Here is a 26,999-nt window from a genome sequence, read left to right as displayed (position 1 = left end):
ACATGCTGTTGGCTGGTTCTATTTTCGTAGCGGACAATCAGCAAATTTTTTAAGATATGCAACAAAACGCTTTTTGATTACATAATCCAACCCACCAGGAGCTTTGTATCCTACCTAATTAATCTTTAAGCCTGGCCATAGTAAATTCAACACATACTCCAATCATGGCAGAAGAAGCTCCGACCCCAACATCTCTCATTCGAGATTTCAAATTTGTTCGTTTGCTTAACCAAGGTAACTTGTAATATCACAATCTACCTCCGTCAAGCACACCACATCTAACTGGTCTTCCTGTAAAGATCAAGCAGGACGACGTTCTGTTCTCTGCGGTCAAATCAATTCCAAGCCATGTCTCTTGATTCTCGAGCGCGCTCCATTTCCTACCTCCTCAGATTATCTATCTTCCCTCCCAACCACTGTCCAATCCCTCGAGAATCTCGGTGCAAATGATGTTTACTTTTGGTATTTGGCTAATGCTGGTCCTTCACAAACGACTGAACCTACCGATCTGAAGATTAATCTTATCTATCCATGCACAGAACAGCACATTAAGAAATATAGCAAGCAAGGACTTCGCATGATTACCGAAACACCTCAAATTTACAGCGAGAAGATACGCCCATATATGCAAGCGAAAAGAGATGGAGGTAGATTAAATTGGGTATACAATATAATAGATGGAAAGACTGAGGTAGAGGATGTCATTTACAGAACCCCGCAAGGTCGAGATGGAGATGAGGGGTTCTTATTATTGCCAGATCTGAACTGGGACCGAAAGACGATGGAGGGACTCCATTTATTAGGGCTGGTGGAGAGGAGAGATATATGGAGTTTGAGAGATTTGAAGAAGAAACATGTACAATGGCTGAGACACATGAGACAAAAGTTTGTGGAGGCTACGGTTAACTCATACAAAGGGTTGGAAGAGGATCAGTTGAAATTGTATGTTCATTATCAACCGACCTATTACCATTTTCATGTGCATATTGTACATGTCGCATTGGAGGCGGGCGCAACACAAGCAACCGGAAAGGCGATCGGATTGGAGAGTATAATCGAGCAATTGGAAAACATGGAGGGCAACGAAGAAACAGGGATGGATAAAGTGTCTTTGAACTACACCGTTGGAGAGGCGAGTGAGTTATGGACGGATATATTCGAACCTATCAAGACTGGTGGTACAGCTTCTCTACGGCAAGAATAAGATCGTTTACTTCCGACCCTCCTGGGCAATCCGTCCACTTCCTGCCATCACGTATACAAAATATTTCTTCGTTGAGTCTGACAGTGCAAGATTTTATGACACCAGCCTACAGTGGTTGGTTAGCATGGAAGCTTCTAAGGATGATCAGGCATTTTATCTTCACACATACCTCAGTACTCCTTCTGACACTATCCCTTAACATCCCCATTCCATACCCTCCGTCATCTTGCACAGTACACGCATTGAGTTTTTCGAAATCCATTCCATGCTCTAATGCGCAATCCTCCACTAGACTTCTATCTGGTATGTCCTTATAGTCTCTGGTTAAACACATCGTAAACCCAAGGTAGATTTTTGGGTCGGGATATAGCGTCGCAGAACATAATTCGAGAATATTGCCCATGCATTCTTGCGGGCCATGTTTACAGGCAACTCCATCATTGTCTGTAGGTCTGCGAAAGAACGGCCGTTAGATTCTTCAGGTGATTCTTGGGAGGCTCGGTACTTACGCGCCAATAAATGAGAGCGTGAAGTTTACTTTGTCATATACTCTCTGCATAGCTGGCAATACCATCATTTTTAAACAGTCCTACAAGTAAATTAACTATGTACCACAAATCTAATAACAGCTCAACTGACCTGCGCATCGGGACCTGTATTAAGGAGTCAGTCACTGCCTGTCAAACAAATACTCTAGAGCAATGCAAGGGAAATGAATTGTGAACCGATTAACCTTACATTTAGACATGATATGCGCTTCCAACGGTATAGGCTTATGATCAGATACAGATACAATATCCTTTGCATGGTTCGTTCCGGCAGGTTGCGGTTGCATGCCGCAACCCATGAATAATTGATGGATATTTGCAGTCCATAAGAAATACAACAGAGCAACTGTTAGAGCTCCAAAAGCCAAAGGTCTAGCTCTTCGTGCAGGTGGTCCGGTCAGCATTCTTTCTGCTTTCTCGTTGTCCATACTATGGTATTCGAAATTAGTATTGATCGTGGGTAGGGAGTCCTTCATATTGATGGATCCATAAAGTACTGATAAGATAATGAAGCTTGAAGTTAAAGGGAGCATCAGTTGGAGCATCGTCCAGCTGAAGATTCGGTAGATCCGCGGCTAAATATAGAGTAATCATATCTGATCGGCTGATCTAAGCGGGCACTCATGAAAGGAGTTAGTACCCAATTGGTACATGCCTTGAATCTTCTCCTTTCTGCTTCATGTGCTTACTTAGACTTTTATACTGATATTCGTACAGACTTTCTTTTCGGATCTCATCTCTTTGCCGAGATGGATTCATTTGTAATATAATCCACCTATTAAAACGTTTTGAACCGCTGACATCACAAAAAGGATTATATCATTCACTGTACCATATACGTGAGGCTGTATATCTCATTCACTCTCCCTCAATATGCACTAGCGAGATAAAGCATATAATTCAACCCCATTTATCTGAACCTTCCCTTACAAATTGATTGAAATTCGATGAACATCTTGAAGTCAGAGATTCACACAACATACAAATACGTTTCTCAAAACAGGCCTTCTCACCCCTCAATCGTCCATCTCACTCAGCTACAGTCAGCCAGCTCGCTTATCGAAATCATGACTTTAAATCCAACTGTTCTTGACCAGGTCCTTGCACCTCTCGACGTGGATATTAATAAGATTCATGCATTAGCCAAGAGTCTTTGTGAGACGTTCAAGACGTTGGCAAAGGAATCTACAAATCAATTTTTACCAACACCTATTTCTGAAGAGGTATTGAGACCGGATCATGAGGGAAAGGGGAGATACCTAGCGATTGATATGTGAGGCTCTTTGTACCAGACTAAAAGAAGATTCATATCTGACCTACCTAAAATAGCGGAGGATCAAATCTCAGAGTGGGATTCATTGAGTTACTTGGTCCTTCTATTCAAGAAAGTTTGGCATTACCAGGCAAAATCAATAGGCTACTCGAGAAGTCATGGCAAATTGGTGAAGACCACAAATACAACAATGCAGATGAACTATTCGTGTGGATTGGAAAATGTATTGCGGAAGTTGTTCAGGATGGAGTTGATGAGTGGGGCTTACAGCTACCTTCTGAGTTGCCAATGGGTGTTACAATGAGTTTTCCAATGATGTTTGATGCCGTATTAATCGTTCTTAATGGAATGGCCACTAACATATAAATAGTCAAAATAAACTATCAGACGCGATTTTGATGTCTATGGGCAAGGGTTTTGCGATGACTTCAAATCTCAACCTTGGCGAGCAGCTTCTCAAAGGCTACAAAATCTCAAGTGCAGCCTTGCCTCATCTTCCCCGCATCAAAATAACTGCCATAGTAAACGATGCCGTTGCGAGCCTAGTATCCTTCCACCGACAGCAACGTACGCCGTATCAGAAGGTGGCAATGGGTCTGATTGTTGGCACTGGCTGTAATGCCACTATTCCCCTCTCAATTTCCAAACTTCATGTCACAAAATATCCATCTCACACCCTCAACACTATCGAGAGCAAACAGAAAGACACCAAAATCATAATCAACACCGAATGGTCTATCAATGGCACAGCTTCCCCTCTTCACACCCTGAATTTCATCACAAAATGGGACAAGATTCTCGACACCAATAGCGAAACCCCAGGTTTCATGCCTTTCGAATACATGACTGGCGGTAAATACCTCGGCGAGCTAGGCCGTCTCATCATCCTCGACTATTTCACAACCCAACTCCAGCTACCACTAGAAACCCTTCCCACAGTTCTCCGCAAACGAAATGCTCTCGATGCAAGTACCCTAGCTAAAGTAGGAAGAGAGGATCAACTATGCCAACCACTCGATCTCGCCATGCCGTTCCCCATAGATCCAACTAGCGGGAAACCCCAAACCTGGACTCCGGAATTAGCAAATGTCGTTGTAACTGTAGCAAAAAAAATCGAAAACCGCGCGGCAGGCATGGTAGCTGCTGCTATCATTGGTCTTCTCGCAGCAGCCGACGAACTTCATTTCCCATCACTTTCCAACGACGCTTCACAGTCAACAAACTCAAACCAAACTAATCCCATCTACGCCTCGGAAAATACAACAGAACTCCTCGTAGGCTACACCGGCTCCTGTATCTCCCACTTCCAAGACTATCTCGCAGATTGCCAGATGTATCTCGATGATATCATGCGCAAGGAATTCGGTCCCGATAAAGGCGGCAAGAGAATCGTGCTCGAAGCGTGTATGTATGGAAGTATTATCGGAGCGGGTATTTTGGCCGGAACGGTAGAGTGTATGGAAGAAAGTCAAATTTTGGTCGAGGAATCGGTTGAGGACTTGGTGGGTTGAGGTACGCACGCGTCGTAGGATTTTAGGGAGATGAGGTTGCGGGCGGCATTTGCGTTGGTCGATTGTATCGACTTTGATTTGTTTTGATTTGTTTAGGAAATAGAGTAGCGAGCATCAGTATGGGTGGGCATTTACATTTGCATTGGTACGGGGAAAGAAAAGAGGTCCACAAACACAAGGACTGAACATGAGATACGAGATGAACGGCCAGCATTTTATGATAGATAGGTAGACGGGCAGACGGATACATCATTTAGAGACACCTTAAGCAATTCACATCACTTACTTTCTGAGAGTTTTGCACAGATTTGAAAGAATCAATCTCAAATGGGGATATCATACATTGCATTTCTACCCGGCTTCAAGTTCCGCTGAGCCTTAAAATAAATTATTCATGTCCACGCCATGCCATTCATTGGAGACAATGTCTCTATATTACAAATTTCCCATTCCCGTTCTCATCCTCAATGAAAACCATTCACCCCACCCGTCAAATTCGTCAACTCCTCTTTTCTTTCTCTATATAGTTCTTGAGCTTCTCTCTCACGCTTGGAAACAAAGCCCACTCTCTCCCTCAAATCTTCCAATCTCCTCGAGATGGCTACATCTTCTGAAATCTGTAACGTTTTGAAGGCATCTAAGGAATAAGTAGCTTTAGATAAAGCGTCAGCTGCTTCACCAATTTTTTGGCGTAAAGTTTTAGCTCTTTGTTGGTAACCACCTAAATGGAGGGCGAGTTTCTTTTCGGATTTGTTGCCCTTCTCAGCAGCAGCGACAATGGATTCTTGGACATTCTGGTAAATTGTTAGTGATTGAATAGATAAAATTTGTAGGAATTCAGGGCTTACGTCAAAAGCATCTAGAAGCATCTGATGCTCATCAATCTCATCATCAGAATCATATCCACTTAATCCAGGTAATAACGATGATTTATGAGCTTCATCCCATGCCGCTTTGAAAGCATCCGATCCTTGCTCTACCAAGTCCTTAGGAACCTCCATCAACAACTGCAATCGTGCTTGCGAAAGATCATCATCCTCAAACACTTCAATGGCCTTCGAGGTGCCCCTGACTTTGGCTCCAGGTGTGGGGTGCTTGAGGGCATCATTTGCGATCAATAAAGCTGCTTCTCTTTCAATAGAACCTTCAATTGTATCTTCAATGTTCTCCACAGTTTTCATTAATGCGTTGATGTCGATAACTGATGGCCGAGGTAGCCCTCTTTGTAAAACTTGTGTTCGTCTTTTAAATTCTAGTTGTTCTCGAGCTTCTCGAACTTGTCGGTTCCTTCTGTCCCTGAGCTCTGCGTCTTCCTCGGATAGTTCTTGAACACCAAAATTTTCTTGCTGCTCTTCCGGTAATTCTAACTCCCACTCGGTATCTTTTGGCTTTGGTAGAGATGCAAGACCAGCTTTCAGGGAATTTTTAAGGGTCATGTCCCTTATTTTTAAATCTTGAGGTGTTCTCCCAACCAACTCCATCTCACCATCTGCATTCAGTGCAAAACTATCTCGGGGAGTTCGCATTGGTGTAGCTCCTACACCGTTTCTTGCAGGAGTTGCACCGATTCCATTCGCACGAAAAGGGGTTGCCATAGGATTAGGTGTTTCCATTTGATGTCTTCGAGGAGTAACGCCATCGAACCCTGTGCTGCCAGATCCTTCGTGCAAAGGTGTATTTTCTCCTCCTAGAAGTGATGATTGTGTCTCGGTCAGAGCTCTGATATTTCGTATTTCGTTGGCGATATGGTCCTCTTGTGCCGGGGCTCGCGGTGTTCGAATTGGTGCTCCACTGTTTATAGTCGAATATGTATTCACAAGCCCTCTTGTTGCATCATTCTCGCTCGACCTCGCCATAATGTTCGCCCTCTCCCCTATCATACCCATCTTTACAATTTCCTCGAGTTCCCCCTCACCAACCTGAGGTGCTGGTAAGACCAACGCCCGTCTCTTACTACTCTGTTCTGCTTCTCGAATTTTTTGCATCTGCCCAGCTTTCATGGCCGCTTGGTAGGATGCGGATGGGGCGTTTTTATCATTCTTTTGTCGTTTTGGATCCTGATTATCATCTTGGTCTCCTTTGCGCTTTATCGCAAGTTGTTGTTTTCGTGGATCGAAGGCTGCTCTCTGCTTTTCGTTTTGGATGGATTCGTCGCCAGTATCATAAAATCCAGGAGCGGGGGCTTTTTCGAAAGGTATATCGGCATTGTAATCCATCATCCCCTTCTTCCGATTAACCACTTTGATATTGATGCCAGCATTCTTAAGCTCTCTGCGCTTTTGCAAAACGGCCAACCTCCTCGTCTCTTCTAATTGACGTTCACGAGCCTTCCTTTTCGCCTTCTTACCCTGTGTATTTGCTAAACGGGCGCGAGCTTCACTCAACATTTCTTTTTCATCCTCATCTAAATCAACGGTGTCTGGCCTCGCAGGTTTCGATTCTGGATCTGGATCGACTTCCCCAGGTCGCAATCTGCGTACATCATCCGCAGATGGTGCTTTGTTTTCTCCGCCATCAGGTCCACCCAGTCCGAACTCTCCAGCCTCTTTCTGTTCCGCTTCATCGAGTAATTTTTGATACCTTTCGAGGCATTGGGTCGCTGTTCGTCCGACAATAGGAGCAATAGTTCGCCATTGTGTTGGCATCAACTTCGCCAAGTGTAACAATTTTTCATCCTCTTCCTTGCTCCATTCTATTTTGCGAATGCCTGGATCTAACCATTCGCTCCATCTTGCTTTACATTGCTTCGGTGTTTTTCTTGCTAGAAGTGAGGAAACTCGAGCCCATTGATTCAATCCATATTTCGAAACACTTGCTTTTAGAATTTCATCTTCGATATTAGTCCAAACTCCACCTTTGACGACTGGCATTTTGGCGTGTGATGTTGTTGATTTTGCCTTGCCTAGTCTCTGCTTTATGTTGATGCGCCTGGAAGCTTGAGTCGCGAGAAATAAATCTTGGGACCTTGCCAATCACTAGCGCGAGATATCTACGGCTCTCACGTGATTGGTTTTCGACGTCGGTCCTTTAGCCTCAGCGGCTCAAGTATTGTGTTTTATGAGTGACCTACGAATGAAATGTATAATATGATCAATGCCATCATCTTCTATGGGCAAGGGAAAGATGCTTATTTTCTATAGTCATGCATTTTTCTTATACGATACGGTGATTGTCAAGGGCGAAAGCCGATGATGACCACGAGGAAATCAGCCATAGAATTCCAGCCTAGGAATTTCCCCAGGAAAAATTCACTGGAATCGCGGCTCAAGCAGAAGCGTTTCACATTCCAGTGAGCACAAGTATCGTGTCATAATGTATTGCCAAGGCAAAAAGGCTGAAGCTTGTATTTTAAAAGGAGTGATATGCAACCATGAGCTTAACTCCATGGCAAATTTCATAATCAATCTTTTCTGTCTGTTTGTCTGCAAAACGAGTGTAGCAATGAGCTTAAGTTCAAGCACGAAACAAAGATCTTAAAACCCCCCACCTATTCCAAACCCCTACAAATCCTATGCCGGCGTTGGGGAGCAGACAAAAGTCGTGGTAGTAGTTGGCACATCTGCCTTTACGGTTGTCGTAAATATCACAGCAGGGCCGACACCTCCAATGGGCTGTACACTCAAAGCGCCACAGCCTGCACAATCTACGCTGCTAGTAGCTGTGACCGTAGATGGAAAGAGAGTTCTTGTAGGCCCATGGGTAAATTGTTTCAATTGGCTTAGAGTGGACGTGCATGAGATTATTGGACCCCCCTGTCTCTTGGTTGGGGGCAATTGAGGACCGCCTGGGTTGTAGGATAGCGGTGTTGCTCCTTCAGTGACAGTCACCGTCGTCAAATCTGTGGCACAACCTGTTTGGCATTTCGCACATGCGCCTGGAACCGTTACTGTTGGAGTTGCTACACAACATTCTGTAAGAATCGTCAGTATTGCCAATCAATGAAGGATGGTATGGTAATGTGGAACGAATAGGTGAGGTTGTAAAGAAAAGCAGAAGAATCTTATAGAAAGAAATACAAAAGTGTAGCCCGAGATGAGGGAACACAATCGAGGAATAAGAAGGATTCAGTGAACCGGTTAAGCTTACTATCACTAGGCGGCACTGTAATTGTAGTCGTTGATAAAAGAATACACAATGGCACGGGACCACATGTAGCAGGGTTGAAGGTCTTTGTTCCGGAGCAAGCTATTGTGATATTAGTTAGCTGATACTACTCAAGGGAAGAAGAATGGCGCACGGAAAGAGTTCTGAATGGTGGTAATCGAGCGAGTATAGCAAGAATGTGGAACTGTCTTAACCGTCGAGATAGTACTAGTGTACGTGGTACTTATCAAGCTTGGAGCACATGTTTCGGAACGATAGCGAAGGGCTTCAGGGATACAGTGGACATTTTGTCTGAAACCGATGTAAGTATTTGTGCATTTCAAAATGGACGAAAGAGCTCGAAAAGCACTTACACTGCAGTCAACAAAAGGATACCGATAGTGTAAAGATGATACATGATGTAAGTCTTGTTTGGGAATGTCTATTGCGTAGAAGTTATCCAGAGTTATTGTCTTGATCGATTTGGAGAATCCATATTGTGGAGGAGACAAGCCGTATATATATCATCAGCCAGCTGTTGAGCCTCGTTCCTTCCACAAATCATACCTCGCTACCTCGCGGAATGGATCATCACATTCACAAACTCAACGGGGAAACGCACCTACGCAACAGGGAAACAAACTTACGCACCAGGCTTGTCTTACCGAGCTAGATCGTCAGCTGAAAAGGCTTGTACGATCTCGTTATTTGTGTCATGAGAGGTTGACATTGCTTACGCGAATCAATTCTCGTATTCAAGTGTGTCGCGTAACACCAAGATCACTCTCCCGGGATGCCATCACGTTTGTTATTCAGTTTGATGCGAAGAACTCATAAAATAACTAGATGGAAGCTCGAACCCGTATTTGGAGGCTCAGCCTGTCGAGCGTAAACTGTAACTTTTAACAGAGAAATATGTTCTTCATATCTGTGGGTAATTTGTTTTCTGATTTTGCTCGTTCTATATAATTCCTTTATATGAAGGAAGAACCTTTAGCTTACACTTTAATCATACATTGTCAGCCATTTCATTAGTTTTCAACGCCTTGTAATGTAAACGCCCTCGCTATGCTAAAATAAAAGGATTTTCAGAGAAATTCAATCCAAAATGTGTATCCTGCTCTTTAAAGCCCGCCATACCGGAATGCAGCCGGCACCCGAAATCATATCCCAGACGAAACAAATCCATGATAATCGTTAACTCAATTAAGAGAAGAAGTATTGACTTTGCTTAAGACGTGTCACATCGAAAGCTCCCTGCATTAAAATTAGTCGTAAGCCAGACTGAGCCAGTATTGTAGTTTAGAATGTGTGCTTACCTTCTTAGGAATAGGGGCGAACTTCAGTGGAAGCCAAACCAATTGGGGTGTTTGATTTGGTCGAGACTTCGGCTTCATTGAGGTCTCAAATCCATATTTTGGTGCGGTTTCTAATTCTCCCTCTTCCGAAGTCTCTTCCGCTGCCTCCAATTCAATGTTCGGATTATCTTCTAAAGCTTCCTCTAAAGCTTCGTCCGTAGCACCGGTGTCCCAGCTGGATACAGTATCGTGCTCTTTAGCTGACCTTGAGTTAACCATGTTTCCCAAACCCACGGTTTTAACATCTAATTCCGGATCCAACTCGACTTCACCCGTCATAATTTCGTATATACTAGCTGATGTAACCATGCGCTTCCCTTCTTCTACTTCTTCTGGATTAGATGAGCTAAGAAGGCGCAGCCTCTTTACCTCCCTCAATAAATCGCTGTTTCTATCCCTCTCAGTTGACTTGAGGGATTTGCGGTATTGAGAAATCTTAGTGAATGCTAGAGTTCCCGGCTTGACTTTCACAAGTTGCATGTAATCCTTGTACCGAGTCGCCATTTCTGCTGCCAAGCGTCCAATCACATCGTCACTATGAATCTCGATGAAGGCATCTCTCAAGAATGTGTTCATCGTATCGATATCAGCGGCGTGTGTCCAAAATGAATCGTGGACAGCCGCAAACGCTAATTTCGCTTCATTACATTTCACTGCTGAGAGAAGCATATGCGTTGCATCTAGAGAGTGTATGAAATTGGGAGGAAACGCTTGGAGTTGTTTACGGCTGCTGACAGGATCCGATCGATGCGGTTCAGATAAGCTGAGAAGTTGAAGATTTGTGCGCACTAGCCGGGATTTGTGAGTTCGGTAAGGTTGGACAACTGGCAAGTTCAAAGGTGTCGTCCAAATCACACTGGATTTAAATTGAGAAATGTCATCTAAACTTGATGCAGCTCGTTTAGAAGAACGTCCTTCTTGCTCTGAGGCTTGTGCGACTATCCTCTCAATTTGCTCAGGTGTCAAACTATTTGAGATTCGGGACGCACAATCTCCAAGCCAGTACTGAATGTCGTGGGCCCCCTTAAACATAGTGGAAAGAGCGGTAAAGATCTTAGTGACCACGTAAGAAGCTAGAGTCCCGGGATTGATTTCTTCATTATCAGGCAAATCTTTATGGGCTGTCACAAGTTGTTTTCGGACTTGTGCTTTAGCTCCAATGAAGGTGACTCCGTAGACATTAGTCATAACGGTCTGTTTGACAACTTTACGAGTTATTTTTCCACTCAAAACTTTGGCTTTGGGGTGGTCGGCAAGCAGATCTTTTGCGATACTCTCCTTCACGAGATCTGCGACTGCAGTATAGACATCCGCCGGGCGATCACCAGGCTCGAGGTTGACTTGCTGGGCACCCCATACGTCACCACCTAATGCTGCGTAATGTTGAAGACCATTACAAGTACCATCCTGATGAACAGGTAAATATGAAATGAAACTAGCTGGGTCTCCAGATTCAAGCGCGTTCTTGAATTCCATACATGCTGCTAAGCATTGCCACGGATCTTCGGCCTGTAGCCACCACCTTTTGCCTCCCAGTGGGTTTGTTGCCGAGTCGTAAATTTCGTCTATATTTTTGCTTGCGAATTCTTCTCTCTCTTGAAGACTCGCTTTATCGAACCCGTATACGTTGGCGAGGTGAACCTTGAGCCACCTTAAACCAGAAGTACCAAGTTCCTTCCCGGTCCCAAACATCATAAGCCCTCGACAATGATCTGCTCCCATGTGGTTAAGATAGGGAGGAATTGGATATGCTCTTCCACGAAAATCCACGTTATGTGGGAAGTAGAAGGTTTTATCGCGTAGAGCTCTAGCGATTTCAAGTTGGAAATTTTGGAAACAACGTTGAGAATGAAAACTTGACTTAGAGTTTTCTACTTTCTTGACTGCAGTGACCCATCTTCGGCGTTCAAGTGGGTCGGAAGAGGTCTCAGGCTCGGGGGGGTAATCGAGTTTTGGCTTATCCGGAGCAAGGTTTGCAATTGCATCACCGGAATTCCATGCCTCTAGCATAATATCAAAAACTGGCTGGTTGATTCTCCAAGATTGTTCTCCCAGTATGTTGAGGCCTTTAAAAACTGTTGATAAATTTCCCCGATCAATAGCAGCATCCGCGTAGTTCCTTTGATCTGCATCTCCGTTCTTGACGCGCATGACCCTTCCAGGATGTTTAAGAAAGCCACCAGAACTAAAACCAGTCCATGGCTCGGGCTTTACAAGCATGGGAAGATGTTTTGCAAGAAGGCTATGAACAGGCTCGCGCTTGAGCTGATCAACAATGACTTTATTGGCGTTGATCACACCGAGCTTTCTACCCATTCTGTATTGCTGGGCATGGGAAAAGGCAGGTTGCATTTGAGTAACAGTCTCGTTGGTTTCGGGGTGTATCATTGTAACTGGAACTTTTGCAACCTTCAGTAAAGATTCCAACAAGAAAGATCCAACTTTGGCTTTAATTCCTACAGACCACTCATGCGCACGAATTTGCGAAGAAACAAAAGCATCAGGCGAAAAGCTTGGAGAGTCGTCGTTATCAATCGATTCTTCGCTAGCACCGCGTGCTCTTGCTTTGAGAATTCGGAGCATTCGAACTCTGTCGGCTACGCTGTCGGACCACGAGGGCTTCGCCATGTTTCGCTGTATGGTTTCGAAAATGCTCTCATCTTCTACACTTTTAGCGATTTGCAAGATAGAAAATGATAGGGTAAGTCCTTTGTCAATTCCTGAAGACGACAACGCGTGCATATGAGCGATAATTGTTAGCGCTGCGAGCTTCTCAGCCGGGAGGTAACGTAAAAAGGGCCCGTATTCGCATCTGCTTATATCTGCTGCGCTTCGTTGCTGCTTCATTTCTGCTTCGTCGATGGCTTTTAATTCTTCTTTCAGGGCATCTGTCAAAGCTACATGCCATTTCCACATTCTCGCTCCTAGTGATTTCGATTGTAGTGAGGTATTTAATCCTAATTTTGTCAGATTCACGCTCTCGTCCCTCCAACGATCTATGGCAGCCTGCACAGCATCTTCTTCTAATTGTGCCTGGATAGCCCTCTGCTGTTCCTCACTCATTTTTGACATATCATATCCTGCAGATGGCAAAGAAGAAAAAAGCGACAAGGTTTTTCTCAAAGACTTAAGTCCGAGACCCTTTTGGTCGGTTTGGCGAACTTCCGGAACTGATGTGCCTGTTTTTTCGACATACTGTAGAACTCCGTCGGAAGGATCTACTGCTCTGGGCGTCTCAGAGACAAAGATATCTTGAAGATCTCCAAGTCCCTCCGCTAGATTGTATGTGGGGCAAATATGATTGATGATATCCAGTTCGTGGGGTAGCAAAACATTACATGCTAGAACTTCCAAACCAGCTTCTCCTTGGACCATGTCCATATATCTTGATACCAGTCTATCACGTCGTTGACCTGGAGGCGATTGAAGTGAAGCCTTCAGCATGTATGCTACAGTCAAGGCATCTTGTGGAAGATTCTTGTTTCGTACTTCGAGTTCGAACCACTTATGCAGAAACTGTGTCGCTTGCTCTGAGGGTTTCATCGTAATCTCGTGGACTGCAGCTCGCAAGAATTGGTTTTGTAATTGTAGTAGTGTCTCTCTGTCTACTTCTTCCATTTGTGCCAGGCGTTTGAAAATCACACTCGCACGCTCTATCCTTCCAACCTGAAGGCAAGCAATGAGTAGTGCTATAATTTCATCACTAGTACCGCCGACCGCATCATTGCCTCCACGCCGATGTCTTATGGGAGCTCCCGCGCTGTCATCCGGGATTATGATTGGCGTCTGAAGTTTCGGTATGCTGAACGGCAATGATGCATAATTGTGCGATGATGAATTATGTAACCCTTCGAATGGAATCTCTTCGAACGGCTGGTTAATGGCCGTTGCTAATGACCGTGATGGAGGCTTTGTAGCATTGTCTCTCGAGTTTCGTCTTCTCCGCAAACCAGTCGCGTGATGCCCTGAGTCGACATTAATGTTCCGGCATGCCACAACTTGATTCGAGTGGATAGCTGGATATAGAAAAGGAAGATATGCTTGTTGTTGACGTTTAAGTCTACCAACAATTGGGTTGCCACGAGCTTTTCGCCCTGCAGCTCGGACAAGCATTTTCGATAGATGGAGAGGGTAAACTCGAAAGAGGGGAAACAGAGTTATATCTAAGAAATAAATACACAGAAAAAAGAGTGCTATGAAGAAAACTATCTTTAAAAGTCAAAGGACAAAACTAATGCGCTCATAATCAGTACAATTCACAAATAGTAAATGTACAATGCTTTTGAGATCTAGAGATTAATGTGTGAACGAAGGATGGATAGGTCACAATTTGAAGGCAAAATTGAACATTTTTTTCTTCTTTCTGGACCTGGTATGTACCGACTGGATAAGCAGAAACTGTTACAGGGGCCACCTTCGATAAGAGCCCAATCAGCTGTGTCCGGAATTTAGCCGTCCGCGAGCCGATCAGCCTTGTGAGTTTTTCAGCCAATTATAAGTATCTGTCAGCTTAGCTGACTACTCGCCTTACAGACTGATAAGAGCTCTACTTTGTCAGCCTTGCTGATATCACCACGTGACCAGCCTTGCACTCAAATCTGCATGCTCGTTCTTTCGACATTGCATGCTAGCGATTGCTGATAGGTATGTGTTTGGTAATTTAACAGAAGTTGAAAGAAATCAAGTTCTCAATCATTTCTTCATTCCTTGATAATATACATACCTATACTGCATAAGCATACCTGGTAATTCAATCAATACCCTGCTCGGGGAAATTATAACAGATGGATGGTAGCCCCGCGAGATCTCACTGGGTGCATGTTCGCTAAAATCTTCCCCAGAAAAAATGTCTAACCTAGGCAATTGGAAACCACAATCCTTCATGCTATAGTTGAATGTTTACAAACATCACCGTTTGTTCAGTATGGTTGTTAGTAAAGCCATAAGAGCTACTGGATGCGCATCATGCCGCTTATCATTATTACGAAATGTTGTATCGCTCCCAATTCGAACTATGCCAGCATCTGGGAAACTTCACGCGAATAAGCTTCCGAGGCAACAAATTCGATTTTTATCTCATTCACGATTGATCGAACAGGATGAAACTTCCAAGCATGAGGAGGTTTTGCAAGACCGGGAGATTTTAGATGGGGATAAGGCAGATAGAGAGGAGGTCGAGGAAGAAAATCTCCAAGAGCAGGATTTTTTGGAAGATCGTGACCTTTTTGATGAGAACCAGGCAATGGGGGAAGAGGTCGAGAATTCGATTTCTGCTGTGCCATGGTACCTACAAGTTGAAGCACCTCAAAAAACGCCTCAAACCCTTTCTGAACGTCAAAGAATTCCAGATCTACCAGAATTGCCACCTCCGATACTCGAGCCTATGCTACAAGAGATCTCGGTCGACTTAGGCCTCGACAATCTTACAATATTAGATTTACGAAAGCTTGACCCTCCACCTGCACTAGGAGCGAATTTGATAATGCTTATTGGAACTGCACGAAGTGAAAAGCATTTACATGTCTCTGCGGATCGACTGTGTCGGTGGTTGAGAAGTACATATAAATTACGACCAAGCGCAGATGGTCTATTGGGAAGAAATGAATTGAAATTGAAGTTGAGACGCAAATCACGGAGAGCTAAGCTTCTAGGCAGTGTGGGTGATGAGAGTGGCGATGATGGCATAAGAACGGGCTGGGTTTGCGTCGATATAGGTGTGGTTGAGAGCCCAGATATACATGCAAATGCTACACCCGAGGGCGATGGCTTTGTGGGCTTTGGAAGACGGACCGATGGTGTCAGAATTGTCGTTCAAATGCTTACCGAAGAGAAGAGAGAAGAGATCGATCTAGAAAAGTTATGGGGTGGAATCTTGCGAAGGTCTGGTCAGTCGGAAGTTGAAGTTGAAGAGGTAGTTGAAGATGCGGAGGTCGGAGAACCAATATCTACATCGATTTCCCAACCTTCACAACATACTACAGCGCCAACTATTAAACCTCGAGGTTTTCAAATCCCCCAGACTCGACAATTCCATACTTCGGTAGAAAGAAAATCTGACAATCCAAGGGACCAACACCCACACGGTATCTTATCCTCACCACAACAAGACGGACCAATTGAAAACAAAAGACTAACAGAACTCCAGCAATCGGTACTTTCCGACTTCTCCCTTGGTGAATTCGAAAGGGCGAAAAACAGTGTTTTGGAATACTGTGCTAACAACGTAGAGTTGGATTGGCAAAGTTTCCTGTTGCACCACTTGCGGATGTACCTTGAGAATGTCTCAGTGGAACAGGCAATGTTTGAATTGGGCAAAGGATATACTCCTGGGGATACATCCTTCCTCAAGTGTTTTAAAGATGCTGTGGCTGGTGTCGGAGAACCCCACCACCCCGCCCCATTCAGGTGGGATTATGTCTTCTGGCTATTCCATTATGCTCGAGATATTGGACACCCTTGGTTTCATACCATGAATTTAATAAACTTGTTCAGAAGATTTGAAAGAAAGAAAAATGACGATAGTGATATATCTGATGAATATTACCACAGAATCATACGTACCATACTTGAACCTGTCCATGGCCCTTCAGACACGAACTCCGCTCCTTCACGCCTTAATGCCCGGCTCGCATTAAAGGTCATTCAAACAATGTACCGACGCGGTCACAAGATTTTCACGGAAGAAATGTTTGTGACTTTACAAGAAGCCACAGAACGTATTCCGGACCTTGATATCACAACTGTTCAACCAGAAGCGACTGTTAATGATTCCTTCGGGATACCTACAAAGGCAATGACGCCAATTCAACGTCGCATCCATACTCTAATGATGAACCTTGAGTCACCTCCCTTTTCAGATGAATCTAGAATGCGACTGATGCAACTGTATGCACGAAATGAACAGTGGGTAGCCTTTTGGGATATTTGGAGATTGCCTCTTCGTCAATCCAAATCACAATCAGCCGACATGTATGCATATGTGTTTCAGAGGGTAGCAGAGACAGGGCATCAGAAACTCTGTATGAAAGCATTACACACTTGGATTGAGGAATTAGACCGTGAAGAACCCTCTGTGAAATTAGAAGGTGATGTTGCAGAAGCTGTTAAAGCTTGTTTGATGGTTGTGGAGAAGCGTATCGAGCAAGAAGCGATTGCGAATCCTGAGAAAACTGGGCAATGGCATTCTTTATGGCGCAGATGCCATGGGGGAGATGAAGAATGGAAAAAAATTGTTGATATCATGGTTGCTGACTATGAGCAAGGCGTTGGCCAGAATGATTCTATGGTTACTGATCAAGAACCTAACAAGATCTATGGTGATAAGTATCAAAAGGATCCAGTCACGTCTAAGGAAACCCCACTAGGGCAAGAATTTTCTCCCATGGCTTTCCAGCAGGAAATTGGTCAAGGCGACAATGCAAATACACGTGGATGATACAATATGTATGGATTTGGCAGAGGAGACAATGAAAGAGTAAAGTATTTACGACATGAATGATAATGTATTTGAATGAAGTTGATGAAAGCTTGAGCATTAAAGCCTCCTTCAAGGAGCAACAACGGGGCCACTTTGTATATTCGCAAGTTGTTGCCTCTTAATGAACACGAATATTTTACCACTTTTCTTATATTTTCTGACTTGACTTTGACAAATTCCCCAAAGAATAAAAGCAGAACATTAATAATCTTAGAGCTAGCTATTTGAATTCATGAAAGATGATAGAGCTCACTGGTATCAATATACCGGTGTGGCTGTGAAGCAGGAAATAACCCCTGGAGTTAGCCGCTCGGACATCAATCATGATTGGTTAACATATCAGTCCCCACGACAACAATTGATACAGGGCCAACCACATCGAGTCAACCGTCACTTCATCACAAGACTCACCGATTCAATGTCTCGTTTGATAAGAATAAATACCTACATGTTATAATACAACTACACTCCTCTCATCGACCCTTTCTCATATACCTTATTCGATTATTCTCTCCTAATTATATATTCAAAATGAAACTCAATCCTTCCATCTTTTTGTGTCTGAGCCCTCTTCTTCCATCAGCATATGCATGGGGAACATTAGGTCACCAAACCGTAGCATATGTAGCTACAAATTTTGTAGCAGATGAAACTCGAGATTATTTTCAAACACTGCTGAAAAATACAACTGGAAGTTATTTGGCAGGTGTAGCGACGGTAAGGATATTGGAAGAGCGATCTTTTTGATTGGGATTGTTGTTTTTTATGTATTCTGGTCACATGAAGTTGTGTGAAGGAATTTGGCTGTTTTTTAAGATCATTTGCTAACATTTCGAGGCGGTAGTGGGCTGATAGCTTCAGGTAATCTCTCTGGAAATCTAATGATTCCTCTTGTGCTGATTTGGTTTTAGATATACCAAGGCGGGGAAACATACAGGCGCTTGGCATTTTATTGATGCGTTGGATGATGTACCTAGGTGTTAGTATTCTCTTTTCTTTTGGAAATTCTTGGGGATACGGAGTTAGTGACAACGAGAGCCTTTGGAATGAAGGAGCCATGCTGATATCGAGGTGTTATCTAGCTTGTGGAGTTAAGTTTGCTAGGGATTGTGGGGAGGAAGGGTGTGTAGTTGGAGCTATTTTGAATTTTGTGAGTAAAAATTTTCGAATTTTTTGATGTTCCTTAATAGGTATTCACGGGATTGCTTCATGTGATTCCGTTATTAAGCATCGAGAAAACGGGCCTCTCGTGACAATGATCATACACTGCAAGTACTTGACTCTGGCTAGGTATGAGCAAGCTTGGAAGATGTTCAAAGACATGAAGGTCAACAGCAGCAACGATATATAATAGTATTCGGGTTCAAGAAACTGAGATGAAAGTCAAGCTAATCGAGACCTTAGACGAACCAATTGCTCGACCCAAATGTTGTGAGGTATGACAAATATATTGCTGCAAAGGTATGAAAGATCTATCCGTCCCTAAGCATTACTAATACTTATACAATAGTTCATCGTTCACGTAAGTTTTCACCTCCAAGTTCTTTTGGATTAACTCACCAATTACTCAGTTTGTCGGAGACATTCACCAGCCTCTTCATGCCGAGAATATCGATGTGGGAGGAAATGCTATCGCTGTAAATTGGACTGGCAAAGATACCAATCTTCATCACGTTTGGGATTCGTCAATCCCCGAAAAACTTGTTGGAGGTTATTCAATGGGCGATGCTCAAGACTGGGCAAATGTGCTGACATCCGCGATTAAGATGGGTATATACCAAGATCAAGCACAATCATGGCTTGAGGGTATGGATATAAGTGATCCATTGACAACAGCCCTGGGTTGGGCTAGAGACTCAAATGCTTTTATATGTACAACGGTCATGCCAGATGGAGCAGATGCGTTACAGGGGAAGGAGTTGAGTGGTGAGTATTATGATACGTCTGTGCCAGTTATTCAACTGCAAGTTGCAAGGGCGGGCTATAGGTTAGTGATCCCAATTATTAATTTCGAAAACAAAATTCTAATTATACTGAAAGGTTGGCGGCTTGGTTGGATATGATTGTTAGTGGTTTTAAGACAGAGTTGTAGTGGCCTCGCTTATGTTTTGTACTATGAGAACATTGTGGGAACTTTTCAGAGGGACTAAAATGTAATATTGTTAATGAGATTGAAGTAAATCACTGTGAGATGCCAAGGCAAACAGTGAGAGATACATAAAATATATAGGGGCTAGATATGCACAGAACATTAAGTTTTCTGCCTGAGAAGATCAATTCACCCACGCGTTAACAGAACGAATTATCGACATGGTGACCACATGGTAAGTCCTGACCAAATGACCTGAAACGATCATAAATCTTGAATTCATCATGCATTCAAGTTGACGATGGAAGTCAGTGAATGAGATTACGCCGGAGACCGATTCAGCAATTCTCAAGTCCAGGTTAGTAAGTTTACCTCAGAGATGTCTCATAAAGGATAGAAAAAAAGCTTAAATACCAAAATAGATATTATTGTTTGTGAACAATAATAAACAACCGATGTCTAAGCGAAGGAAATCAGACGAGGAAGAAACCAATACACACTTAAGTGAATCTCGCTTAATCACTCACGTTCAAGCTGTCCATTCAGAGATCTTTCCTAATGGGAACCCATTGTCTTGTCTCATCATGTACAGGAAACCATCAAATAGAAATACGGCCTACAAATTGCGAACCGCATTTTTCAAGAATATAAGATTGGTATATCCAGTAAATAACTTGATCCTTATTCACCTATAGATTTCTCAACCAAATGACTTGATGAACCCACAGAACGTTTCTTTACTCATCAAGCTCGACAACTCGCAGTCTCTCAAGACCAAATCTCTCGAGCTCGCCGTATCTTGTTATTCAAACAATACCTCCCGGTATCCACCATCTATATTTATCCATCTCTCAAGACTTCCAGATCCCATATACCTAATACCTATTTGATACCACTCACAAATTACCCGCCCCATTTCCACGATTATTACAAGTGACTTCTCACAGCTCCAGCAACCCTACTCATCTAACTTTATAATCGATCAACCCCTCAAAATGCCCAAGATTCGCAACTCCGTATCGCGAACAACACGCTTCCGGCGATATCCATATTCACATCTTCCGGAACGAGCACCTCTCCCTGATCTGGTAGCTTTGCATGAAAATGGAACTTTGTTTTCGGATCCGAGGGCGATGACCGAGAGCGCTATAGAGGAGGAAATTGCTGGAACTCTGAAACTTAAGTCAAGGAGCGAGTTTAAAGGTATGTATTTCTTTTCCGATTTTCGGTGTGAAGGAGGAGGGGGGTTTTATACACATGAACGTGACGAAACACTAATATACAACAACAGCACAACTTCATCCTCACCCTCGACCCTCTAATCTAGAGTCCCAAACCGAAGAAGATGAACTCCCCAGCTCAGAAATTGGACACAATACATCCTCGCATCTCCCAGCAGACGAACACCTTACCTATCCACTTACTCCCTCAAACCCCCACCCCAACATCCAAGATAATCACTTTCTCTCTTCCAATCCCTCCACCCAAGCAAAATCAAACTCGATATCTCCCTACTCCCTCCACCAACGACGTCGCGGACTCCCCAATCTCCGCGTCATCACATCGTCTACTCATCTAGCCGAGTTGAGAAATAGAAATCTCAGTAACCCATCGGCGAAAATCTCTCTTCTTGGGTTAAAGCAGAGAGAACTGGAGACCCAAGCATCACAGACACAGCAAAATCTTCGCTTCCAAAATCCCATCTCTGAATCCCAAATGCACAGAAATAATGGGAAGGATCAAGAGAGGAAATATCACACTCGCAAAACCCGCAATCACTATGTCCCCACTCCTCCCAGGAAACCAGGAAAAATACGCTCGCGCACAAATGTACCTCCTCATCCTCGCACGCGCTTCTCGTTCACATCCGAATCTCCAGATCCATCGCAATATATGTGCAACCCAGGAATCATTTCCTCAAACCGCATAGCTCCATCTACCCTCTCATCCTCCCTCCCACCCCCACAACTCCTCCCACCTCCCCTCTCCAACCCCCTCACGCCCACGCAATACATTTCCGCCATCCTCTCTCTACGCGCCTCGACCCGCAACCCGGACCATTTCCCCTTACCACCTGGTATCCAACTCCTTCAAAATTTTCCGCAGGAAAATAAGAAGAAGACGACGAAGATGAAGAGGATAGGGGAAAAAGAAATTAACTTCCTCGCGTTGCAAATGGAGCAGGTGGAAGATGCGATACGGCTTGAGGGGGCGCCAGAGGAGGCGAGAGAGGTTTACTATGCGCAGTTTGCGAGGGGGGAGTATTGAGGATGGGAGAGGGAGAGGGAAGGTGAGGGTGGATGTAACATTTTTGCTTTGAGGGTGTGAGGGAATAGAAGAGGAGAAATGAACTCGAATCCTCATTACATTATTCAAGATGAACTGCATGATGAACATCAAATTGGTCAAATGTACTTAAATTAAAGCATTGAAAGCATTTTAATCATTATAAGCTCCTCAATTGCTTTGATCATTCCAATCATTCAAATATTGAAGGCTTTGGAATCGTTCAAAGTGTTTCGAATTTTATAAACTCTAGAACAATTCGAAACAGTTGAATTATTCAGAACATGTAAATTATTCAAATCGTATGAAATATTGAACGCGTTGTAATCATTCAGAGCAATTAAATCATCTTAAGCATTTGAATCATTCAAAGTATGTAGAATTTTAGCAGCTTCAAAATCATTCAAGACATGTGGAACATTGAAAACTTTTGAATCATCCAAAGCAATTGAATAACTGAAGATATTTAGAAAATTGAACGCTTCTAAATCATCTAGATCATGTAAGATATTGAAAGTTTTATAATCATTCAAAGTATGTAGAATTTTGAAAGCTTCAAAATCACTCAAACTATATAGAACATCCAGCGCTTTTGAATCAATCAACATATTCCCGTCCCACATTATCATTTCAACAGATTCCATGAAAAAGTATTCAAAAATTATTTAGCACACTTGGTCACTCACCATCCTTCCTCCATATCTTTTACCGCATGCTATCCTGACGTGCGTTGTACACGTTGTTTTAAAACACACACCATTTTCCTTACCTTCTCCTCTCTCCAGTATGTGCTTTCCATCATTCACTCTTTTACAATCCCATTCTTAAGTAATTTTGAAATAATCTGTCTCCTTTTGCAGACATAATAATTAGGGCGGACTTCGTCGAGATGTGACTGAGATGCTGCACTGTATCCGAGTTATATTAAGGTTATGTATGAATGAGCTCATTGAGTATCTTGTGTTGAATTGTCTTTCAAAAATACACTGCCATATGGTCGCAAGTACTTGAAAGCAAGTTTAAAGTTCACACGTACACTAATCACAAGTCCTGAAATGAAATCACCAATCATCAAAGAATATGCATCTCGAAGTGTCTATTTCCGATCTATCTTCTAATATGCGGTGAATACATAGTAACTAATGAAATTTTGTCTTGAACTGAAACTCATAATTTCAGTTGCGTAAAAAAAAAGAGATTCGTAGTCGAGGTAAAAACGAATAAACGCCAAAGACCATACACTATGATGACGACCAATTAAAGTGCCAAACCATAAGTGAAAAGTAAAAACAAAAATAACTCGAAATTCTTTTTATGACCCGAGTTTCCTTGTCTTGCCCATCCATTTGAAATATTTCGTCTATCCACAAACACCAACCACCATCAATCATCTATGACGTGAACATTTATTCATCCTCATCACTGAAGACTTCCTCTCCTCTCTTGCGGCGGGCCATGCGGTCCTTCTTCTTCTTACGGAGTTCAGCAGAAGAGAGCTTGGCCTTCTTCTTGGTGGAGACAATCTTGTTACCCATCTAAATATTTGTTAGTGATTATGTAATGATTATGTAACCAAATGTGGGGTAAATTTTTAAAAATTTAGCGAGGTGATTTCAACTTACAGCATCGAATTTTTCTTCTTCTTCGGCGTCATCTCCCTTAAGACGAGGACCAGAACCTTGGCCTTGCACCCAGTTGTGACCTGAAGGAGTCATCTTCCCGTCTACAACGGCCCAGACTTCCTCAGTGATGTTCTTGGTGAACTCAGCACTGTGGGTAATGATGATAACACCACCCTCGAAGCTCTTAAGAGCCTTGGACAAGGCACCGAGAGAATCACGGTCCAAATAGTTGGTAGGCTCGTCAAGAACGATCAAATGAGGACGTTGCCACGAGCAAGCAGCGAGAACAACCTTAACACGTTGACCTCCAGAAAGACCCAACATACGGGAGTGAGAAACCAACTCAGCATCCAAACCGAAGTTGGCGCAGTGCTGTTCGATCTCCTTTCTAACCAAAGGTCTGAATTGACCACTGGCAAGAGCCTCCTTTTGATCAACTTCAGCAACCATCTTTTGATGGGAAGCCAAGATCTCAGTACGTGGAATCCAAGCGTTGTCTGCAGTCATCATAGGAACCCATCTCTCGTTCTTCATGCCAACGTTCTCTCCGAGAGCGAACGAACATTCATACTCATAAGAGTTCTTGAACTTACGACGGGAGTGGATACCAATAACACGACGCTGAGTACCTTCAATCTTGTAAATCTTGTCCATAGCCTTCTCATCCTCATCAGTGACAATCTTGTTGGCTCTGTCCATGGTCTCACGATCTTCACCGGTTTGGAAACGCCATTGAATATATTCAGATGGGGTCTTCTCGAGATGGTGATCAATGTGGGCGAAAGCGTGTTGTTTAATGTAGGCGATACGGATGTTCTCGTGGGTGTAGACCTCACCGACAGTTGGGATAAGTTCACCAGTGAGAACGTTGATAAGAGTAGATTTTCCAGCTCCGTTAGGACCAATGACGGCAATACGGGAACCAAGAGAACATTGGAAGGAGATATCGGAAATTTGTGGCTTGGGGGTACCCTCATATTGGAAGGACATCTTACTGACACGAACAATGGCCTTAGCCTTGGTCTTGACACCCTCGAGGAAACCTGGCTCAGGGAACTTGAATTCCATCTCGGAAGCACCGAGCTCGTAGTAAGACTTGGCTTGTGGGCACTTCTTGACGAACTCCTTCAAGTTACCACGGTATCTCTTAAGCTTGTATCGCTCGTAGTGGATGATGTGTTGACAGACGTTATCCAAGAAAGCGGAGTCGTGGGAAACGATGATGGAGGTACATGGAGAGTTTTGAAGGTAATCTTCGAGCCACTTGACGTTCTTGACATCCAAATGGTTGGTGGGCTCATCCAAAAGGAGAATATCTGGAGCCTCGAAAACAGCACGGCAGAGAGCCAACTTCATCTTCCATCCACCGGAGAGAGCGGTGATCAAGTTGTTGGTCATTTCTGAGGTGAAACCGAACTCTGTCAATTGCTTCTCGACTTCTTCTTGGGAAGTTTCGACACCAACCTCCTTAAGCTTCTTCATAGTCCAGGCAATGGTAGTTTGCTCAGTATCAGCGGAATCGAGATCGTGCTCAACGAACACAGTCTTAACTTCACTCTTCTTTGGGAAACCCTCAACTTGCTCGTTGTTGATAGCACGCATGAGGGTGGACTTTCCGGAACCATTAGGACCGCAAAGACCATATCGTTGACCACGCTTAAGACGGAGATGAGTTTGGTTGAGAAGAATCTTAGCACCGTATGCCAAGTTGAAGGTACAGTTGCAGAGATCCTCACCCTCCTCATCATCAGCTTCTTCGGCGTCCTCAGCCTCGGCACCTGGAGAGGCACGCTTGCGGAGGTTGTCGACAACTGATTGTGCATCCTTCTCGCCGGTGATTGCGACGATGAATGGCTTGAGGTTGGAAGTCCAGCTGTGGGAGTCGGCATCCTTCTCATCGATAAGTTGACCAGCGATGGCGGCGATGTAAGTGATGATTGGCTCAAATTTAAGAGCGTTCTTGTTGGAGCTGAGGATATCCTTAAGAATGGCCTCGACAGTGGAGACTTGGCCAGCGTTCGATGGCTCTGGGATCTTTCCATCAGCGCCTACAGCACCGACACGCTTGATGGTGTCAAGACCTTGCTTGGTCTTTTCACGAGCCTCAGGATCAGCCAAGTTGTCGTAGTTCTTGATGAGACCTGGCATCAACTTTGGCAAGAAAGCAGCGACAATGTTGGGGTCCTCGACCAACTTGCACATGTTGTCAATGATGACAGCGGACTTTCTCTTAATGGCAGTCTCACGCTCGTTGAGACCACGATCCAAAAGAGGAACCATGATAGCCAAAGTTGGCTCGTGGACGTCAGTGACGAAAGTGGTGGCACCGAGCAAGTGGACAGTCTCTGGGACGTTTTCTGGCTTGGCGATACACTTAATCAACTCTGGAATGAAACGTTCGATATCCTTGTTGACAATGAGTCCGCAGACCTTCTCCATGATGTTGTATGCTCTCTTCTTGACTTCTGGCTTTGTATCCCACATCGATTCGGAAACGACTGGGATGAGATCTGGAACTCTAAGAGCCAATTGAGTTGGTGCTGACTCGACGAGAGCCTCGATGCAGTCAAGACCGGTCATCTTTTCGGGCCATTTTTGTGCTTCGAGGATGGATTTGATGATAGGTGGGAGGATTGCCTTGACAGCATTTGGGTTGACAGCCTTGACAATGGCCAAGGCAGCTGCTTGTGCAGCGTTCTTGACTGGGACCATCTTGTCACCAACGGAGTTGAGGACAGGACCGAGGAGGACGATAAGGTATGGCTCGACGGCAGCAGAAACTTCAGAGTGCTCAGCAATAGCCTGGATGGCATTGAGAGCGCGTTCTCTGACATTAGCATCCTTCTTGTTTGTCAATTGCTTCTTCAAAGCCTCGACAGTTCTGCAAAGGACACATTGTTAGTAAAGCTGAACATGGAAAAAAAAAATGAAAGAAGACTTTAGGTTCGACCGTAAGATTGCATATCGATATGAAAAAAGAGTGAAAAACATCTAAAGTGTAAATAAAGTCTTTGACAGATATTCAACCCTATCCATTCCCTCTCTTCGGTGAAAATTTGAATATTGAAGTCGGAAATACATACTTGGTGGGGGCATCATTCTCCTCGATGTTACCATTAATGAAAATGGCGAGGTTGTGAGTGGCAGCGTTAATGTCAGTCTGCTCTTTCGAAACAGACAACTTCGACATTAAGTCATCTAAGACCTTGATCGAGTTCTTGTTTTCAGCCATCTTTCCTGTTGTTGTTGGGTTCGATGGTGTTTCGATAGAAGGCATTGAGAAAGAAGAGAAGAAGAGGGGGAGAAAAGATGTCGATAAGGATTTGTGGGAATGAAATTTTTGCTTAGCGCGAAACTACCCGTAGTAATCGGTGCGTTGAGAGTGGAGAAGATATTGTAATCTTGATATATGATTCGACAAGAAATCAAGATAAAGTGGGCAAAAGTGGCGGAGAAGAGAGAGAGAGAATGATTTCGATAAAGAAACCCTTTATTTTTCTATTCCTTTCTATATTAAATGTATTGAGAAAAGACTATTTTTTATACAC

The 26,999-nt window shown here is 43.7% G+C and overlaps 10 protein-coding genes across 10 annotated transcripts; 5 read left to right on the top strand and 5 right to left on the bottom strand.

Annotated features, from left to right (window-relative positions):
• Window positions 1–164: 164 nt before the first annotated feature.
• Window positions 165–1,204, top strand: Bfra_005974 (putative mrna decapping hydrolase protein; the record flags this gene model as incomplete). Its single annotated transcript, XM_037336349.1, has 2 exons — window positions 165–234; window positions 300–1,204. The coding sequence occupies 2 exons, from the start codon at window positions 165–167 to the stop codon at window positions 1,202–1,204; spliced, it is 975 nt and encodes a 324-aa protein (XP_037191559.1).
• A 47-nt stretch (window positions 1,205–1,251) lies between these two features.
• Bfra_005973oa (putative gamma interferon inducible lysosomal thiol reductase protein) lies at window positions 1,252–2,228 on the bottom strand (the record flags this gene model as incomplete). Its single annotated transcript, XM_037336348.1, has 5 exons — window positions 1,252–1,281; window positions 1,374–1,656; window positions 1,714–1,793; window positions 1,844–1,857; window positions 1,943–2,228. 5 exons carry the CDS (start codon window positions 2,226–2,228, stop codon window positions 1,252–1,254), a joined length of 693 nt encoding a protein of 230 aa, XP_037191558.1.
• Window positions 2,229–2,699: 471 nt separating this feature from the next.
• Window positions 2,700–4,536, top strand: Bfra_005972 (putative hexokinase family protein; the record flags this gene model as incomplete). The annotated part of the gene is made up of 3 exons (XM_037336347.1): window positions 2,700–3,025; window positions 3,082–3,342; window positions 3,396–4,536. 3 exons carry the CDS (start codon window positions 2,700–2,702, stop codon window positions 4,534–4,536), a joined length of 1,728 nt encoding a protein of 575 aa, XP_037191557.1.
• Window positions 4,537–5,000: 464 nt separating this feature from the next.
• Bfra_005971 (putative pre-mrna splicing factor cef-1 protein) lies at window positions 5,001–7,406 on the bottom strand (the record flags this gene model as incomplete). Its single annotated transcript, XM_037336346.1, has 2 exons — window positions 5,001–5,330; window positions 5,385–7,406. 2 exons carry the CDS (start codon window positions 7,404–7,406, stop codon window positions 5,001–5,003), a joined length of 2,352 nt encoding a protein of 783 aa, XP_037191556.1.
• Window positions 7,407–8,045: 639 nt separating this feature from the next.
• On the bottom strand, window positions 8,046–9,037 carry Bfra_005970 (uncharacterized protein; the record flags this gene model as incomplete). The annotated part of the gene is made up of 4 exons (XM_037336345.1): window positions 8,046–8,446; window positions 8,623–8,721; window positions 8,774–8,931; window positions 8,994–9,037. The coding sequence occupies 4 exons, from the start codon at window positions 9,035–9,037 to the stop codon at window positions 8,046–8,048; spliced, it is 702 nt and encodes a 233-aa protein (XP_037191555.1).
• Window positions 9,038–9,825: 788 nt separating this feature from the next.
• Bfra_005969 (putative mitochondrial dna-directed rna polymerase protein) lies at window positions 9,826–14,090 on the bottom strand (the record flags this gene model as incomplete). The annotated part of the gene is made up of 2 exons (XM_037336344.1): window positions 9,826–9,876; window positions 9,939–14,090. 2 exons carry the CDS (start codon window positions 14,088–14,090, stop codon window positions 9,826–9,828), a joined length of 4,203 nt encoding a protein of 1,400 aa, XP_037191554.1.
• Window positions 14,091–14,901: 811 nt separating this feature from the next.
• On the top strand, window positions 14,902–17,412 carry Bfra_005968 (uncharacterized protein; the record flags this gene model as incomplete). Its single annotated transcript, XM_037336343.1, has 1 exon — window positions 14,902–17,412. The coding sequence occupies one exon, from the start codon at window positions 14,902–14,904 to the stop codon at window positions 17,410–17,412; it is 2,511 nt and encodes an 836-aa protein (XP_037191553.1).
• A 573-nt stretch (window positions 17,413–17,985) lies between these two features.
• Window positions 17,986–19,546, top strand: Bfra_005967 (putative nuclease s1 protein; the record flags this gene model as incomplete). The annotated part of the gene is made up of 8 exons (XM_037336342.1): window positions 17,986–18,171; window positions 18,299–18,315; window positions 18,366–18,433; window positions 18,537–18,604; window positions 18,859–18,915; window positions 18,965–18,976; window positions 19,026–19,441; window positions 19,495–19,546. The coding sequence occupies 8 exons, from the start codon at window positions 17,986–17,988 to the stop codon at window positions 19,544–19,546; spliced, it is 876 nt and encodes a 291-aa protein (XP_037191552.1).
• A 992-nt stretch (window positions 19,547–20,538) lies between these two features.
• Window positions 20,539–21,811, top strand: Bfra_005966 (uncharacterized protein; the record flags this gene model as incomplete). Its single annotated transcript, XM_037336341.1, has 2 exons — window positions 20,539–20,746; window positions 20,835–21,811. The coding sequence occupies 2 exons, from the start codon at window positions 20,539–20,541 to the stop codon at window positions 21,809–21,811; spliced, it is 1,185 nt and encodes a 394-aa protein (XP_037191551.1).
• Window positions 21,812–22,910: 1,099 nt separating this feature from the next.
• Bfra_005965 (putative elongation factor 3 protein) lies at window positions 22,911–26,728 on the bottom strand (the record flags this gene model as incomplete). Its single annotated transcript, XM_037336340.1, has 3 exons — window positions 22,911–23,364; window positions 23,452–26,332; window positions 26,535–26,728. The coding sequence occupies 3 exons, from the start codon at window positions 26,726–26,728 to the stop codon at window positions 23,236–23,238; spliced, it is 3,204 nt and encodes a 1,067-aa protein (XP_037191550.1). The 3' UTR covers window positions 22,911–23,235.
• Window positions 26,729–26,999: the final 271 nt, after the last annotated feature.

This window comes from Botrytis fragariae (assembly GCF_013461495.1).
Source record: "Botrytis fragariae strain BVB16 chromosome Unknown tig00000075, whole genome shotgun sequence".
NCBI classification, from domain to species: Eukaryota; Fungi; Ascomycota; class Leotiomycetes; order Helotiales; family Sclerotiniaceae; genus Botrytis; species Botrytis fragariae.
This window is presented reverse-complemented; position numbering and strand designations above follow the sequence as displayed.